This window comes from Epinephelus lanceolatus, chromosome 11 (assembly GCF_041903045.1).
Source record: "Epinephelus lanceolatus isolate andai-2023 chromosome 11, ASM4190304v1, whole genome shotgun sequence".
Classification (NCBI taxonomy): Eukaryota; Metazoa; Chordata; class Actinopteri; order Perciformes; family Serranidae; genus Epinephelus; species Epinephelus lanceolatus.
The window spans coordinates 8,603,844-8,619,981 of NC_135744.1; the positions used below are offsets into that span (position 1 = coordinate 8,603,844).

Consider the following 16,138-nt stretch of genomic DNA (forward strand, 5'->3'; position numbering starts at 1 on the left):
AAAAACACACGCAGAAACACTGGAATATACCGTGTGCACACATTCTCAGTTTTCACTCCCACTACTGACTGATATGTGGAAATTTGATTAGGATAGATGCAAGGACACAGCGAGGAAGTGAGTGAGGGACAGAGTTTTTTTTTATCTTGCAGTGGAGGCTAAAAGCTGCTTCTATTATTCAGTAGTCTCTCCTCATTTATATACAACCGCTTTTTTAGCTTCAAACTCAAAACTCTAAAAAACCCTTGGTTATCAGTGTTGAATAGCTCAGAAAACATTCAGATCAGCATCGAGAACAGAGATAATGTGATGATGTAGACGTACAGATTCTGTCATTAACCCACAGTGTCCCATGGATGTGTGTAATGGAAAAAGCAATCGGTCAAAGCCACAGATGTGCCCCCTTTGTTCAAAGAAATGGTCTGGAAATAAGTTTACGCAGTACGGTTCATTACTATACCTGCCAGGCTGTGAGACAGGAAGTACACATGAGGTGACCGCAGGGTTCAATCTTGACGTCTTTGTCGTTCTCAGCGCAGATCTTACAGAGTTGGAAGGTGGAGCCCATTTCACAGTACAGCTCATACTGCTCCTGTTCAGGCAGAGTAAACTCCTGTTAGTCATCAAGTGATGCACATATCTATTCTAACTATACAAGAGAACAGACACTAAACTATACAGACACAGTAAAAGCTTCCCACCACGGCCTTAATGTTCTGTGATGTTTCCCATCTCTAATGCAGAACTATTCCATGACCTTGAATAGTCATGGTTAATGATGTTGTCAACAGGGGTGAATAATCTATTTTCTGTCTCGGTCATGGTAAAATCACTGGAAAACAAATCATATGACAATGTATGTTACCCGTCTGCAAAATCCCCTAATATTTACTGACTTCCCTGTTTGGAATACACTTCTAAAAATATCATCTTATCAGAAATTCCCAGTCACACAGCAGCAGCCTATCATTTTCTCTTCACACACTATCATTTGGTCAAGCCAATAAAAATTAGCTTGAGACAACATTACAACTACAGTTGGTAACTTCAATAACAATAACTGTTTATTATATTTGCTGGCACTGTCACTACAACCTGACAGTAGCACGGGACAGATTATCTGTAAAAAAAAATAATCATACTGCTCTGCCTCCTCCCCTTAGTGCTTCCAAAGGCATTATCGTATGTCAACAAATACAACCAAGCAGAGCCGAGGACTCTCTAATGTCAGCCAGGTCAATCACTACTTGTAAACTGTGGTCAAACTTTAAAACTAGACAGTGCTGATCATATATGAATCAAGATTCTGTTACGGCATTCTTTATGTCTCACCTCAAATGTTTTTGGAAACATATATAAGTTGTTTAGCTGTAAAACGAGAACATTTGTGACCCGGCCGCCGAGTTGGAAACATGAGAGCCGCCCACCAACCAGTAAGGGTGGCAATAGCACAAAAGTTGGTTTTGATCTGATACCAAGTAATACAGAGCCAGAATCCCCCATATCAATATCAATATGATACAATACGATCTGTTATATTATTAAATGTGGCAATTTTTTGTTTTATGAAGGGAAAAGCTAATGATGACCAGTTACAGTTTGAAAATGTAACATTAAGCAATGCTGAAGATCTGATTTGACTAAAATATTCATTTCACTAGGCTACTATATACCTGGATATTTTTATTATCTGAGGCTCTCTAAAAAGACACTGTCAGTGAACTTGGTCTCTGTGGCAGAGGTCTGGATGTTGACGCATTTCCCTCATCCTCCCTTCCTTTTGGTTCCAGCCCAGATTTCTCTTTCTCCTGTTTTGTCCTCTTTCATTAAGCTATGATTGCTAGATGTGTATACAACAATGGAACAATGTTTGCACAGACAGTTTCACTCTTGAAATACAAATAGGTGCAATGTAAAAGAGAGAAACAAATAAAATTTGTTATTTACAGCTAAACAGTACACTAAAATATGTTTCTGAAAACATCTGAGGTGAAAAATAGGAAATGCAGTGACAAAATCCTGATTTATATTTGATCAGCCCTGCCTAGTTTGACCACAATTCACAGGCAATTATTGACATGACTGACAGTTGTGATAAAGGCTCCTCTGGTCTGATTGGTTGTTTTACAACATTCTAGTAAATGCTATTAGAAACACCATGTGGAGGCAAAGGAACATCAAAGGAAAAGGAAATATGTGGTGGCAATTCTGGAAAGATCATCAACTTTCAGCCTAACTTTACACAAAAATCTGTTTCATTTCATAACATATTTCATATAATTTTCTAAACACTGCATACTGAGCATACCGCAACATATTTGGTCAAATTCAGTCAGTTCTCAGTGAGCATTTTCCACCCTTAAATGTCATAAGGAAAACTGAGCCTACAAGATGTATTCTGGCTCTGTGAGGCTAAGAAATTCCATGACCACTGGGAATCATTAACATTACTCTGCTTATTCAGATGAGGTGTGTTTTCAGTCATACATACACACACACACACACACACACAAACCCACTTGTGTCACTTTGATGTGATCATGAGGCGTCGGCTCACATAAACCAGTGAGGTCAGGATTGTAACTGCGACCATCGGGGAACAAGTAGCTGCAAATGAGACAAAAAGTTTCAGCAAGCTAACAGTCACAAACACACAGCAAGACATCTGCACGACTTATTGATTTAAGTCATGTTTTATTAGTCATGTCCTCTAAGAGGTTATCAAATATGAATTTTACTTACTGCACTTAAGGGATTTTTACATGTTACATATATGATATTTTACACATGTAAATGTGTAAATAACCCATAGATATGTTTCACATTATGTGCTAAAATATGATGAAACAAAAATCCTTACAATGAGTAGCAATTAGAACCACTAGCGGCAATGGGAGCTCTTGTAGTAACAGTTTTAAATTAATCCTGATGTCTGACTGACACATAAATTATGAGCAGAAGTTAAATGATTGAAAAACACTAGAAGTCTTAAATTAAAAAACATATGAGTTAGTAATATCTCTCTGTATGGAATAAAAAGTACAATATAGCCATCAGCAATTATTACAGAACTAAACTTAAACTCTTTTCCAATTGAAGCCCATTTTGCAAATTAATTCTGCATTTACAAGCCTGATTAATTACTACCATCATGACTGACATTTGAAAGAGCGTCTGATGAGAGCTTAACTTCCCCCAGAGTTGCTGGGGTCTCCCTGCTTGATCAAAAACAGAGGTGCTTCAAACAGGATCCCCCCCTCCTCCCCCATCTCTCTCTGGCTACAGTGGACTTGAAAGAAGACACGCCGCTCCTTGAAGAGCCCCAGCCAGCTGCAGTTGATGGCTGAGGGAAGCGAGACGCCGCACACTAAATGGAGGGAAGCTTGTTTGATTTGTCTGGGGGCCTGTCAGATTATCAGGTACGATAGAAACAGATGGTCTCGCAAAACGACTTGAGGCTCAAAGACATCCTCTCGTCTGTCTGAGACAAAAGAAACACCTTGTTTCATCTAGGAAGTGGCTTTCAGAAAAGAGGCACTACAGTGCGCTCTGCAGAGAAACATTTAAAAACTATGCAAATCAGACATGACTGATTGAGACAGTTTCTCATTTGGATACAGCGGATACACAGTGGATAGTTTAGCACAGCTGATCAATATACAAACAGCGAGTGAGCTAGAGAGAGATAGAGAGAGAGAGTGTGTGAGTGTGTGAGTGTGTGATAGGTTACGTACAAGCCCTCTCTGTAGCCATCAATGAGGGCCTGGAACAGCGGTTTGTTGTGGGGGATGGTCTGCAGTATGTTGCCATCATTAGTCACATAGCCAATGGCCCACTGGCCCAGCCGTGTACAGCTCAGTCTGAAGATGTAACTGTTGGAGACAGACAGGACAGACGTGCACGGTTCACACACACAGGCTGCTAAACAAAACATGTACCAAACTTTAAATAACAATGCTAAAGCAATACAACATTTGAATGTAAAGGTTCCTGTGAAAATATATGCAGAAGACTCAAAGAGCTGTGAGTGAACTGCTGCAATTAACTTTTAATATAAAAAGTGTTTTTCAATAAATGTTAACAGCATAACATCCTTATCAAACTTTGACTAGTCATAAATAAGCTACTTATTAATATGTTTATTGACTTTAAGCTGAATCATAATTATATGACCATAACGACAGATAAGATTTTATTGTCCTGTATTTTCTGCTGCCACCCTTGCTAGATTTTGTTCATGGTTTTATTTTGTACTCTTTGTTGTTGTAGGCATTTAAAAATTAAGTATGTTGAATTTACATGCAATAAAATGTGCTACATAAATAAAAGTATTTTGTTTTGCAAAGGGCACTCTTTTCAAAGATCAGGTCGACATGGGATTCAACATGTTTAATCAGTGTGTCCGCCTTGGATTTTTTTCAACAGCGGTGCTGAAGTCTTTTTGCCGTATTTCGATCAACCTCACTCACAGGCCAGAAAACAGGTTAGTAAACAGCAGAAAGCAGTGTGAAGGCCTGTGAAAACTTTACAGTGGTTACTTCTTTTTATATATCTCTCTCTTTCAAACTCAATGCACATGAATTTGGATTGATGTTTGAGCATAGTTCGGGCAGAGATGGACAGTATTTTGTAGTGGCAAGTCATTGCATCTCGTCGGTAAAATTAGCATGTTCACCCTCATGTTGTGTTTCTGTCAAAGCCGGAACCGATAAATACCCATGACCACTGCTGAATCATTTGATCTGGGTGTGAATGCCAATAATAACCTTTCTTGTTATATTAAAAAAACAGATGTTAGCAGGTTTTTTTATGCAGTGGAAAAGGGGCTAAACATTGCTTGTACAAACAAATAATGATTGTTAACATGTAGAACACAGATACAAGTTACCTTGATAAAAAAATGTATCCAAATAGTTCAAGATATTTTTGAGTAATGACATCATAACCAAAAACTGCTACAGTCGCCCTCAGTCTCTCCTACTCAACCCTGTGTTTCCAGTCACGGAGACAAAACATCTTAAATCCTGGAGAAATGCAGATGAGAAAGAGCTGGTATACATTAAGATGCAAAATTATATGTCAATAGCTGAGTGTATCGCAGCCTCTACAGAAGTGCATCTGGACAGGCAGGTGAGCAGGACATAAATAGCAACATTCAAACCATCAATGTATCTGTGAAATCAAATCAGTGTGAGCTAGTTTGTCACAGTAAAAAAAAAAAATTGTATGTAGAAAAGTGTCTCTTGTGTTTTTTTGGTCATCTAATTGGCTCCTCTAATCGACCTTTAAACTATTTAGAACAAATATTGTCCGATACTGATCGGTGGCCGATAGATTGCAGGATCCTTATCAGGGGGTGTTCAGTTTATAAATCTTGCTCATCCCTAAGTCTTGCAGCTTACAGTAAAGATAGCAAGTTAACTGTGTATGGGGAGATTTTTATACAGCAGCAGTGCTTATCATTTAGCAACAATGCAGCACCACGGCTAAATTCATGTAGGAAAAACGCTGTTAATTATAATCATACACAGCAGAGTGGTTGAGATGCATTCAAACAACTGCCTCAACAAATAAAGCAAACTCTAAGTCTTTTTAGTTTCACCATTTGTATATGGTGTGACTGAAAATCCCCTTCTGCTAAATTGAAAATATAAAACCACTATGTGGGACACACTGCAGTCAGACCTCTATAACTATTGCTGCTATGTTGCGTGTGATTGTGTGTGTGGGGGCTTTTAGTGGTTTAAGAAGAAAAGATAGATTGAGTCCTCTTTAGGACAAATGAAGCTTCAGCTCTGTCCTTGGAAAGACTTTACGTGATTATTGGGTGCAAATATAGAGATAAAAACTCATTCTTTGAATTATCTTTGAAAACGTAATGGGCTTTCAGATTTGGCTTATTTGAGGAAGGACATTTGCATTTGCTGGCACTTTTCAGGATTATTTCCAGGGGTGAAAGTGGATTTAGGTTCATGCCGGTGTTACTACCCCAACCTCTATTGCTCCATGTTTCTGCTCTGGCCCCCAGTTTCATGCATCCATAAAACTAATACTCAGTTTTTTAATGCTGGTATGGTGTAGACAGAAAATAAAACACTTGCCATCATATGTAGCAAATAATTTAAATGGTGTAAGTGCCACAGAATAATTCCTGAATTTTGACAAAATTATCAAAAATGAGAACAATGTTTTGTTGTTTGTACACTAAATTCATCAAAAACAGTCCAATAGTTTAGAAATCTCTGTCCTTGAATTTTAAGAACATAAAAAACAACTTTCTAAGAGCAAAGTTATTGAATATTTGGGCACACTGTAGGTCTATAAAAGTGATTTTTTTTTTTTCAATAAAAATTCTCCAAAATGATTTTGGTGACACTACACTGTTTAAGAGTAAAGTTATTGATTATTTCGTATTATCTCTTTTTTGTGTTGCACTTTGTAGATGGTCCCTGCGCACGTGTCTCACAGCCAGTGGCTGTGTTTTGATGAAATGTAGCATGTTGTTTATGTCATTATGGCTAGAATACGAAGTATGAATACAAATACAAATATGAATATGTCATTAAGACATGTATAAAAATGTGTATTCACCATAGCACATCCCACAAAACGCATACATACAACATTTAGGCTACACAAAAACAGAAACACAAAATGCTACAAGACGGAGGTGTCATTGTGTTTTAAAAAAGTTTCGCTTGTGAGTTATTGATCCAGGCACTTTAAATCTGTGAATATTTTTCCAGCTTTACCAAACTGGCTAAGGCAGGCAGGCAGCTGTTGTCCCCTCTGTCCAGTACTGTGTACTGACACTGAATATATGAGTGGTAAAGAGTACCAGACCATACCAGCCTACTTTCAACCCTGATCATTTCATCAACAGCCATGGCGAGTCTATCCCTAGAAATAACGCTAACAGCCTTTTAGAAATAGCCTCATGATTCAATTGCAAAGACCTGATGTGATCAGTTACACCTGAGTGACCGCTGGGGGGTACAACAAATGAGATCATTACAACTCACCCGCTTCAATCAATGAGAAATGAGCCAATAACCAAATAACCAAGAAAACAATGTTTTTTTTTTCTATGGTGAAATATGAACTTTCTACCTTTGGCTTTTATATAAAACTAAACTGCAACAAAAAATGGAGCTTCTGCTGCTTCTTTCAAGCTTTTGTGATTTCCTCGTGCAAATCATAGCTGAATACAAAGGGAAGAGCTCAGCACGAGGTGGAACAATCTGAACGTGAAAAAGATGTGGAAATGAGAAAGAGGAGGTATTATAAATTCAGTTCAGTATGAGTACTGGGCTTAGAGCGAGCCTTGACCACAGTATGATCCCACCTCTACCAGCAACAAAGGCACCAAGCTAAATCCACCAGGGCTTTGACTGAGAAGAGATGTGGGAAGGCAGTTTGAGAATTTCAGACTGTTTTACTGATGTTAATAAGATTAAGGTTTCCTCTCTCACGGTAAGAGCTCTGCTGAGGATAGAAAGTCTGCCTGCCTGCCTACATGATAATCACACATGCAGTCCCACATGCATTACAATTGCTTTATCATCACTCTCAGTGTGATAACCACGTTTGGTGTTAATGTTTAACTGAGATATGATCATTTTTCACCAATCTGTAAGATCTGGCTTATCCCAACTGCATAAACAGAAGTGGGTGTGTGTCTTTGTGGTGTAGTGTGGGCCTGTGTGTGTGTTTGAGTGTGTGCCTGAGTGAGTTGAAGTGGTAACATGACATATGACCGCCCTCCCCCACACAGCTGTGTGTGTTTGATCCAGTGTTGGTTCATAACAATGGCATCTGCATGATTCACTCTGTGATCAGCATACTATACATTTGCATAGTCAGACACACAGACACATTTAAGCCCCTTCCATGCTCACTTACACCACACGCACACACACACACACACACACACACACACGTTTCCTGTCCTGTCATTATCTGCTCTGCTCTACCATGCCGCCACGCAAGACCGCCTAATCACAGGGCATGCATGGCTCAGCTCAAGGCTATATGAGCTGCTCGCAATGAATTAGCACTGTTTTTAAAGGTATTTTTTCAAGCTACTTTCTTCCCCCCACCAGGAACTTGCCACGTGGAGGGAAAAAACCCTTAAGATTGCCACCAAACCAAACACAGCTTGCCAGCATTCATTTTGGAGATCAGCATGTAGGCTTTTGCCTCAACACACACAAGCACTTAATCCATATTATTGCAAAATTTGTTTTCCAAAAAGGTTGAGTAAACTCTATTATAAAATGACTTACTGCATTTTTACATAGCATCTGACTTTCTTTTTGATGTTCTCACAGTTTTTCACTTTTCTTTCATAATTCTGCTGTTGTTTAAACTGATCCAGGCCAGCTGGATTTCCTTCACTGATTCTTGCTGTGTTTAGGGACCATATACGTGCACACTGCTGCTATCATAAGCTTTAAAACAAATATGTGACATGTTTTATGAATATATATGACAGTAATAAGTAGCTTAGGGAAGGTTTTTCAGACTGCGGCTCAGAGGTGTGACAGTAAAGCATGACCTGTTTATGACACACATAATCCTAAATGCAAATTTGGTAAAGTCAAAAACATTCTTTATTTCTGACTGATATTTGTTGCCTTTAAGCCAGTGCTCTAAGGCTATTTGCTACGGCAACCAAGGTTGTAAATATTCATGAGCATATGTGCAGAGGAGATCAATGGTTTTATCCCTGAAAACTGGATCCTGAGACAGACATTGACTTTCAGACCTGGCTGTGTGTCTGCACTAGATAACTAGAAAAGTGCACTCAGTAGAGCGCAGATATCCGCCAGGCGGCGCTGATCGCGGCCTCACTAGACAATGCATGTGGTGCAGCAGCACCCGGTGGAGCCCTCTAGGCTCCCTAAAGCTGAAAACATACCAGCGACGTGGCTGTGCAGCGCATCATCTAATGCGTGTCAAGTGTCACCCCTAGCACACAATGGATGTGTTTCACTGCAGCTTGTCAACAGATGACCACGCAAAATTATTACTACTTTTACTGAAAGATCTGTATGTCTAGCAGCTGCTGGTGTGGGGTTGTACGTCGAAAATAATACAGCCATATTTTGCAATGCTTGGCATTTGCCGCTGGTGTGTTTTGGTCTTTACAGTCATAATGGCAGGTAAAATAACAGCAAGGGCAATTTTTTTCATCTTGTATCGTGCATAACTTTAGTGAAAATAATTTGCAGATGCTCCACTTTAACATGAGCACAAACTTGTCTATGGATGTCAGTTTTTAGCCATGATGAAGGCCACAGCCTGTCTTGAAACAGATGCTAGGGCTTCTTGTTTGCGAAATGACACAATTTCTGCAAATGCTTTTTGCTACATGCTTTTGTTGATTACTTGCGGCCCCTACCATCCATTTAAGAGGAGTGAGGAGTCAGCAGTCAATGACGATATAAAACAGATTTTTCAGCAATTGTGAATCACTGTAACCATGAAAGGTCCTTGAGCAGTTATACATGCGCACGCAAAATATTGGGCAGATTGGTCCGGTAGTTTTCGAGGTTAGCTGCAGACAGACAGATACACACACTCACAGATGTACACACACACACACACAAACACACACACACACACACACACACACACACACACACGACCAAATGCATGATCCTCTTCAGGCTTTCACCTGGTGGAGATAACAACGGAGAAGCTGTAGGTGACCAGCAGAAGGGTTCAAATTACCCAAACAGTCCAAGTTTTTCACCATTAAACTGTGATCAAAATCACACGTACACATATACATACATGTGGACAGATGGACGAACAACCTGAAAACATATTGCTGGCCATCACCGGCGTGGAGGCATAAAAAGTTAGTTTCAGAGAGATGCTTAAACCCTACTTACTTCCTCACTGCCACACAACTGGCCAATCAGTGTGAGGTGGGTGTAAACAATTATTGGTTTCATAAAGTTACAGAAACTTTTGGACACAGCCCTGAGCCACTCTATTCCTCAGCTCTATTAATACCTCATCAGTGTTCCGCTTAAATAAAGCTTCCATTTAATTTCATGTTGGGTTGAAACATTCCTGTTACCGTTTAACTTATTACTATGTTATTTGATGCTTTCTATTGCTTTTCACAGCGTATCATATGTATGCCAATATGATTAACAGCATTCTAAATCAACTAAGAATATTTATTTTCTAACTTTAACTTTGCTTGCTGCTCATGTAGTCTTGATATGTAATGTCATAGAGAAATACTCTGACATCAAATTTTAGGTACCAAAATAGTTACCCTACCTGCCAGGCTTGTTGATGTACTTGTGCAGTCGGGCCTTGACTTCATCATATGTAAGGAAGGCCATGTAGCCAGGGTGTGTCACCGCCAGGAAATTCCAGTTCCTCAGAATTGATCCCCACGGCTGAAAAAGACCAGTCAAAGTTGTTTTAATGAAACAGATTAACATGTATTATTTTTTTCATATTATCAGCATGAAGTTACATTGAGTCAGTGTTTTGCCTCAAATAAATAGTAAATAGTAATATCATAGTATACTGACTTGGCTGAATCTGAATTCTCTGGCTGTCATCAAGTTAGTAAGTAACAAACCAATTGAGGGAGAATGCAGAGCAGCTCAACAACTAGGAGTTTCAGGTTGAGCATACGACAGTCTCGTTTGAGGTTTAGACCATGCTAACTTGAATGGGGATAAAAGAACTAATTTGGGTGACTCTTCTGGACTTTCCAAATGTTATCAGACCGAACTGGTCAAATTCTGATAGTGAAATAAATCATTTTGCCAGGGGTTTTATCCACGGTTTTACTGCCACAACAGTAGCGACAAAATAGGCTACAGTGCAGCCTTTAATGTAAGCACAAGCTTACCTAACTTGGTTGTGACTGGCCAGTGAGCCCGCATGCGCTCATGCACACAACACTCCTAGTTATGTTATATTCCAATTAATTCCAGGACCCACAGTTTATTTTTTAAAACATAGTCAAGAGAAAATAACAGTTCATCTGTTAATGGCTGGCTAGCTTAAATGTGTTTTTCCTGAATGACAATCACACTTGCTGCTAACGTTTAAATAAAAAAAAACTGAGCACAAATTCATCTAAAAAAAAAAATGTACATTGCCACTGACAGATGAGCTGTTTACATCCAATCTCTGAATTAAGACCAAAACGCTGTGGGGCATTGTGTTTGGAGGTCTTCAGTGAGACTGCCAGTTGGCTCCAAGGTAGAGGCAAATGCCACAACATTCACCTGCCTGTTAGCTGGAGCTCACCAGGCACAATGCTCTGTTGCCCTTACTGTGTAGCTGGATTGGCAGAGGAAAAAAAACTAATGGATACTGGAATTACTGGCCTTCGGGCTGAAATGGCAGTGGAGCCAAGCCCTGACCACTCTGTGAGTTTGTTGATTTGAGCTGTAAACTGGACAGTGGCCCGGCCCAAGGAGGCACGCGCAGCCAAATTTAAAAAAAAAAAAAAAAACTCCACTAACTACTGAGTCTGACACAGAGTGGAAAGCAAAGCAAGTTAAAACACCCCTCTCACTCTGTCCTTAATGGTCAGATCACACATTTGTGTTATATGAGTTAAATCATTTTGTCAATTTTAATGAGAGCAGAAGCTGTCACATGACCTACAACTAGTTGACACACATGTATGCACTTATGATGAATAATGTGGAGCCTCTGATCCTTGCTCTGCCTCTTAACAGGACTCCTAACCAGTGAATCAACCAGGGCAGGGACATGAGGTTGACCACAGCTAACTGCCTTGACTGCCACACAGGTTACACAGTCAGTCAGCGGCAACAACTACACAAGACTACATTTACTTTAATAGACTATTCTGCCCTATTATGCACATTGACCACCCATGGGCTCAGGAAAAGTCAGCAATGAATCAGAATTTTAAGATTATTTCTAGCACAGATGAGCCCAGGTTCAGATATGGCCACTCTGTACCACATTTGGTGCTGTCCAACTCTGTTATCAATTTGATATGCCATCTTTAAAAAAACTCTACAATATTTCTAATAAGGAGATAGGACCAGATCCAGGATAAGCAGTATTTGGAGTAGCTCAGAGAGAGTTTACACTCAGGTGTACAGTCTGACACTGGCACGAAGGTTAGTGTTGATTCAATGGAAATCTGCCAAGCTGTCACTTCTCTCTAAATGGGTGGAAAGTATTATAGCACATCACTCAAGTGGCTAAGCTGAGATGTCTGCTGATTTTTGTGAAGTCTGGAAACCTTTCCTCAACCACTCTAGGCGTACACGCGGAACGATTTAGTCGCCTCTCCGGCAGTTCCACAAAATGTGTGGTAATTTATAATAATTTATGCTCTTTAAGCTATACCTTTTGCATTTATATTAAAAAATGGTAACATAAGACAACCTGGTGAGGTTGTCAAAACCTGGTCGAGGTTTCCAAATGGAAAAAGTGGACATTTACCTTTTTACACCAAAAGTAATGTTTTTTAAACATGGGAAAACATGCTAAAAAAAAGGCTTTGCAGCAGATGAGTATGCCATTCTGTGTGTGTGTGTGTGTGTGTGTGTGTGTTTTACTGGTATTTAAATAAAACATAAAACATCATGGATAAGCTGGAAAACAGGTTAGTAAACAGTGGCATGCAGCATGGAGGCCAGTGGAAATGTTGCAGTGGTTACTTCCTTATCTATTCAGATCTCTTTCAAACTCTGCTGACTAATTTGGTGCGATGTTGGAGTGCTGCTTGGACAGAGACAGACAGAAATTAGCTAAAATTAGCATGTCCACCCCTGTGTTGTACTTCCATCACTGCCAGTGGAGGTTGATGGGAGCTGGAGCCGATAAATACCCGTGACCCGGGAGTGAATGCTAATTGTTAGTGTTTTTTTGTGTAGTGGAAAAAGGGCTATTGAGAAGCATGATCATGTGTGCATTTGTCTGTGCATACATTTCTACATCAGAGAAGGCACTGAGGCAAGCGTGGAGGAATAAAACGCCGGCTGCAATCCTAGCCACATGGATCTTCTCTATCAAGCATCCTGCTAGCCAATATAGACGAATTCGGCAAGCGATTAGTGTATGCCGCCATCTTGCGGCAGCGCCATTGCTGCGGTGACGTGTCAGTCATCAATTCATTATGCTGTCAGTGTGAACTTACTCTCTGGCCTCCGGTAACTGATGAAGGTATCTTAAATGAGTACTGATATTAATATAGAGATTAATCATTTGTTTGAGCGATAAGCAGGAAAGATTAGAGTAATAGGGAGATAATAGACTGTATCATTAAACACTGTGTAATATAACGTTAGCATACGTTACGTGTGCTGACGTTAGCAAGCTAGCAAGGTGACATTTTATCATTATGGACATATGACCATCACATCATATTGAAGGCGATCAATATTAATCGCCTTCAATATAATGTGATGGTCGTCTAAAAGGCAGTGTAAAATTTGCCCGACCCATCCAGAGCTCAGGTAATTTGAACCACAATCAGAGACCTGTAATTGCTGTTTTTTTGGTCATTGGAGGCCAGGCAATCAATAAAATATTCTTGAATACCTAAAACAAAACACAAACACATGTTGTTGTTGTTTTTAGTCACATAGCCTGTCCATAATGATTAAATGTCACGCTGCTAGCTTGCTAACGTCAGCACACGTAACATATGCTAACGTTATATTACACAGTGTTTAATGATACAGTCTATTATCTCCCTATTACTCTAATCTTTCCTGCTTATCGCTCAAACAAATTATTAATTTCTAAATTAATATCGGTACTCATTTAAGATACCTTCATCAGTTACCGGAGGCCACCGTCTAACATCATCAATCCAGCTATTCATGATGCTGTCATTGTAGAGAGTCAGTTCACATTGACATCATAATGAACTGATGACTGACACATGTCACCGCAGCAATGGCGCCGCCGCAAGATGGCGGCATACACAAATCGCTCGCCGAATTCGTCTATACAGACATTAGATAATAAACCTCAGAGCCCGCATCAGTTTCCAACTGGATATCAGGAAGTGGAATATCCTTTGTTTCACTTAAACTTGCCTAAAACCTTAAACACTGGACAGCACCATTCAACCAGTTTACTCTTTTTTCTAAATCCCAATCTTATAGAGAGAGGACTCTGACAGGAAACGGGAGGAGACGTGTGCATCATTGTGACTAATAAGTGGTGTGACAGTGGGAATATAAAATACTTTCTTGTTACTGCTCACCTGATCTGGAGTTATTGTCAGCCGAATGCATCTTTTTACTAAAGGAATTTACACTGGTCATTATCACAGGGGTCTTCACTCCACCATAAGCAAATACAGAGGCTGCCCTGTTGGATGTCTGCAAAGAACCACACAGACCAGTAATACTGATGCTGCGCTAAATGTTGCTGGAGACTTCGATCAGGCTAACCTTAGGAAGGTCATACCTAACTTCCATTATCCCATCAAAACTGAGGAATTGCTATTCTTACACCATAAACAGCATCCTGACACGAAACATGACTGTGTGGTATGGAGACAGCACCAAGTCTTTCAAGGCCTTTCAAAGAATGGTTCGTTCAGAACTTAACTGAAGGATGTTTACACCAGGCACAGCAAAAATAAGGCCAGGAGAATCATTAAGGATCCGAACCAATTAAATAGCAGCCTTTTTTCCCCTGTTAAGGTCAGGAAGAAGATACTGGTTACCCAAGGCCAGCACTGAGAGGCTCATGAAGAGCTTCTGCCCTCAGCCAATAGGATCCTAAATAAGAACACTGCCTTAGACTGCCTAAATCCAGCTAATACATTTTTTTTCTTACTGTTAAATAGTCACTGCCACATCTTGTATTCTTCATTAGAGTAGGTTATGATAAATCATCAGTGACATCGCATTTGATGGTTTGAGCTGCTTACTGAGTTACACCCGCAAGTGCATTGCTTGTTAGCACATGTAATGACAACACCACACTTTACGAGCATTCTGTTTTCTGTCTGTCCTCTGGGTTCTCAGAAAAGATTATTACTCTGGTATGAAAAAGCTCCAATTTTCATGATATATTATAAATAAAATGCCATGCCTAATATTATGTTGAAGGGTGTCATTTCTGGCAGTAATTTGACAACATGTCTGGCTTCAAAGGGGGACTGAAAAATGCAATCCGCATATTCCACGCAAAGAGGACATGTGTAAAAAGAACACAACAAGCTAAAGGCACTACATGAAAACTCCACAACCAAACCAGCAGTAAAGTGCTATGCACCATGTGTGTCAAAATCATTTTAGTAGTTTTATGTTGACTGACCTGGAAGAGGCGTGTGAAAATGTCGAACTCAAACACAGAGATGTAGTCGTTGCAGGTGAGGTCGATGGTGGATTTGAGAGCCATGGCCTCCAGGCCTGAGCTGATGGGATGCACTTCGTGAAGGCACTGTCGGAATACTTTCCACGGCACTATTGTCCTGCAAGAGAGCGACAAGTCGAATCATAAAAGTGAAAGCACCAAGGATTCACCAATTGTCACATTCAGGGCCAGTACTAATACCAATGCTTAAATTATTTTGGCTAATATCCAGTACCAATGTTTTACTGTTGTTGTTGCTGTTGATATTGTTTTTGTTTTTCTTTATTCCCCTTCTTAGTGCCGGGGAAACAAAGAAATCTTAATTAACTGCTGCACAATTCTAACTTTAATTGAACACATCATAATGTATCTCAATGCAACCTCTGTTAGCTTAGCCACTGAGTGCTAACAGCAAACAATAACCTTCTGGCCTCCTGCCGCTTTCAACACATATATGTATTTCATAATGTAGCATTATCAAGGAATAAACAGCATATGTCCCCATCAATAGTGGGTTTGCTGCATCCTGTTGTGTAGCGGGAAAGATCTCTGTTTGTCGATACCATTAGTCCCAATTTATAATTTATAGTCCCTACTTTTTAGCCTGTGCAAAAATTGATGTGACACAACAGAAAAACATCGGCCATTGCACCTGCGTCACCTTATTTGCTGGTAGGCCAATGGCAGCCAACAAGGCAGAATTCAGCCGATAATGATGTTTGGCCAATAAGTCGGTACACCCCTAGAAGATACAGCAACTTGTATGACTAAAAAATATTTAATCAAACAACAC

The 16,138-nt window shown here is 39.8% G+C and overlaps 1 protein-coding gene across 1 annotated transcript in view; it reads right to left on the bottom strand.

Annotated features, from left to right (window-relative positions):
• Nucleotides 1–16,138, bottom strand: part of cblb (Cbl proto-oncogene B, E3 ubiquitin protein ligase) — a 75,084-nt gene that overhangs the window by 21,447 nt on the left and 37,499 nt on the right. Inside the window, exons 5-9 of the mRNA XM_033648339.2 lie at nucleotides 15,307–15,463; nucleotides 10,300–10,421; nucleotides 3,735–3,872; nucleotides 2,520–2,607; nucleotides 461–592 (exon numbers count right to left, since the gene is read on the bottom strand). Of these exons, the coding sequence (XP_033504230.1) occupies nucleotides 461–592; nucleotides 2,520–2,607; nucleotides 3,735–3,872; nucleotides 10,300–10,421; nucleotides 15,307–15,463 (637 nt within the window). The remainder of the gene's footprint in view (nucleotides 1–460; nucleotides 593–2,519; nucleotides 2,608–3,734; nucleotides 3,873–10,299; nucleotides 10,422–15,306; nucleotides 15,464–16,138) is intronic.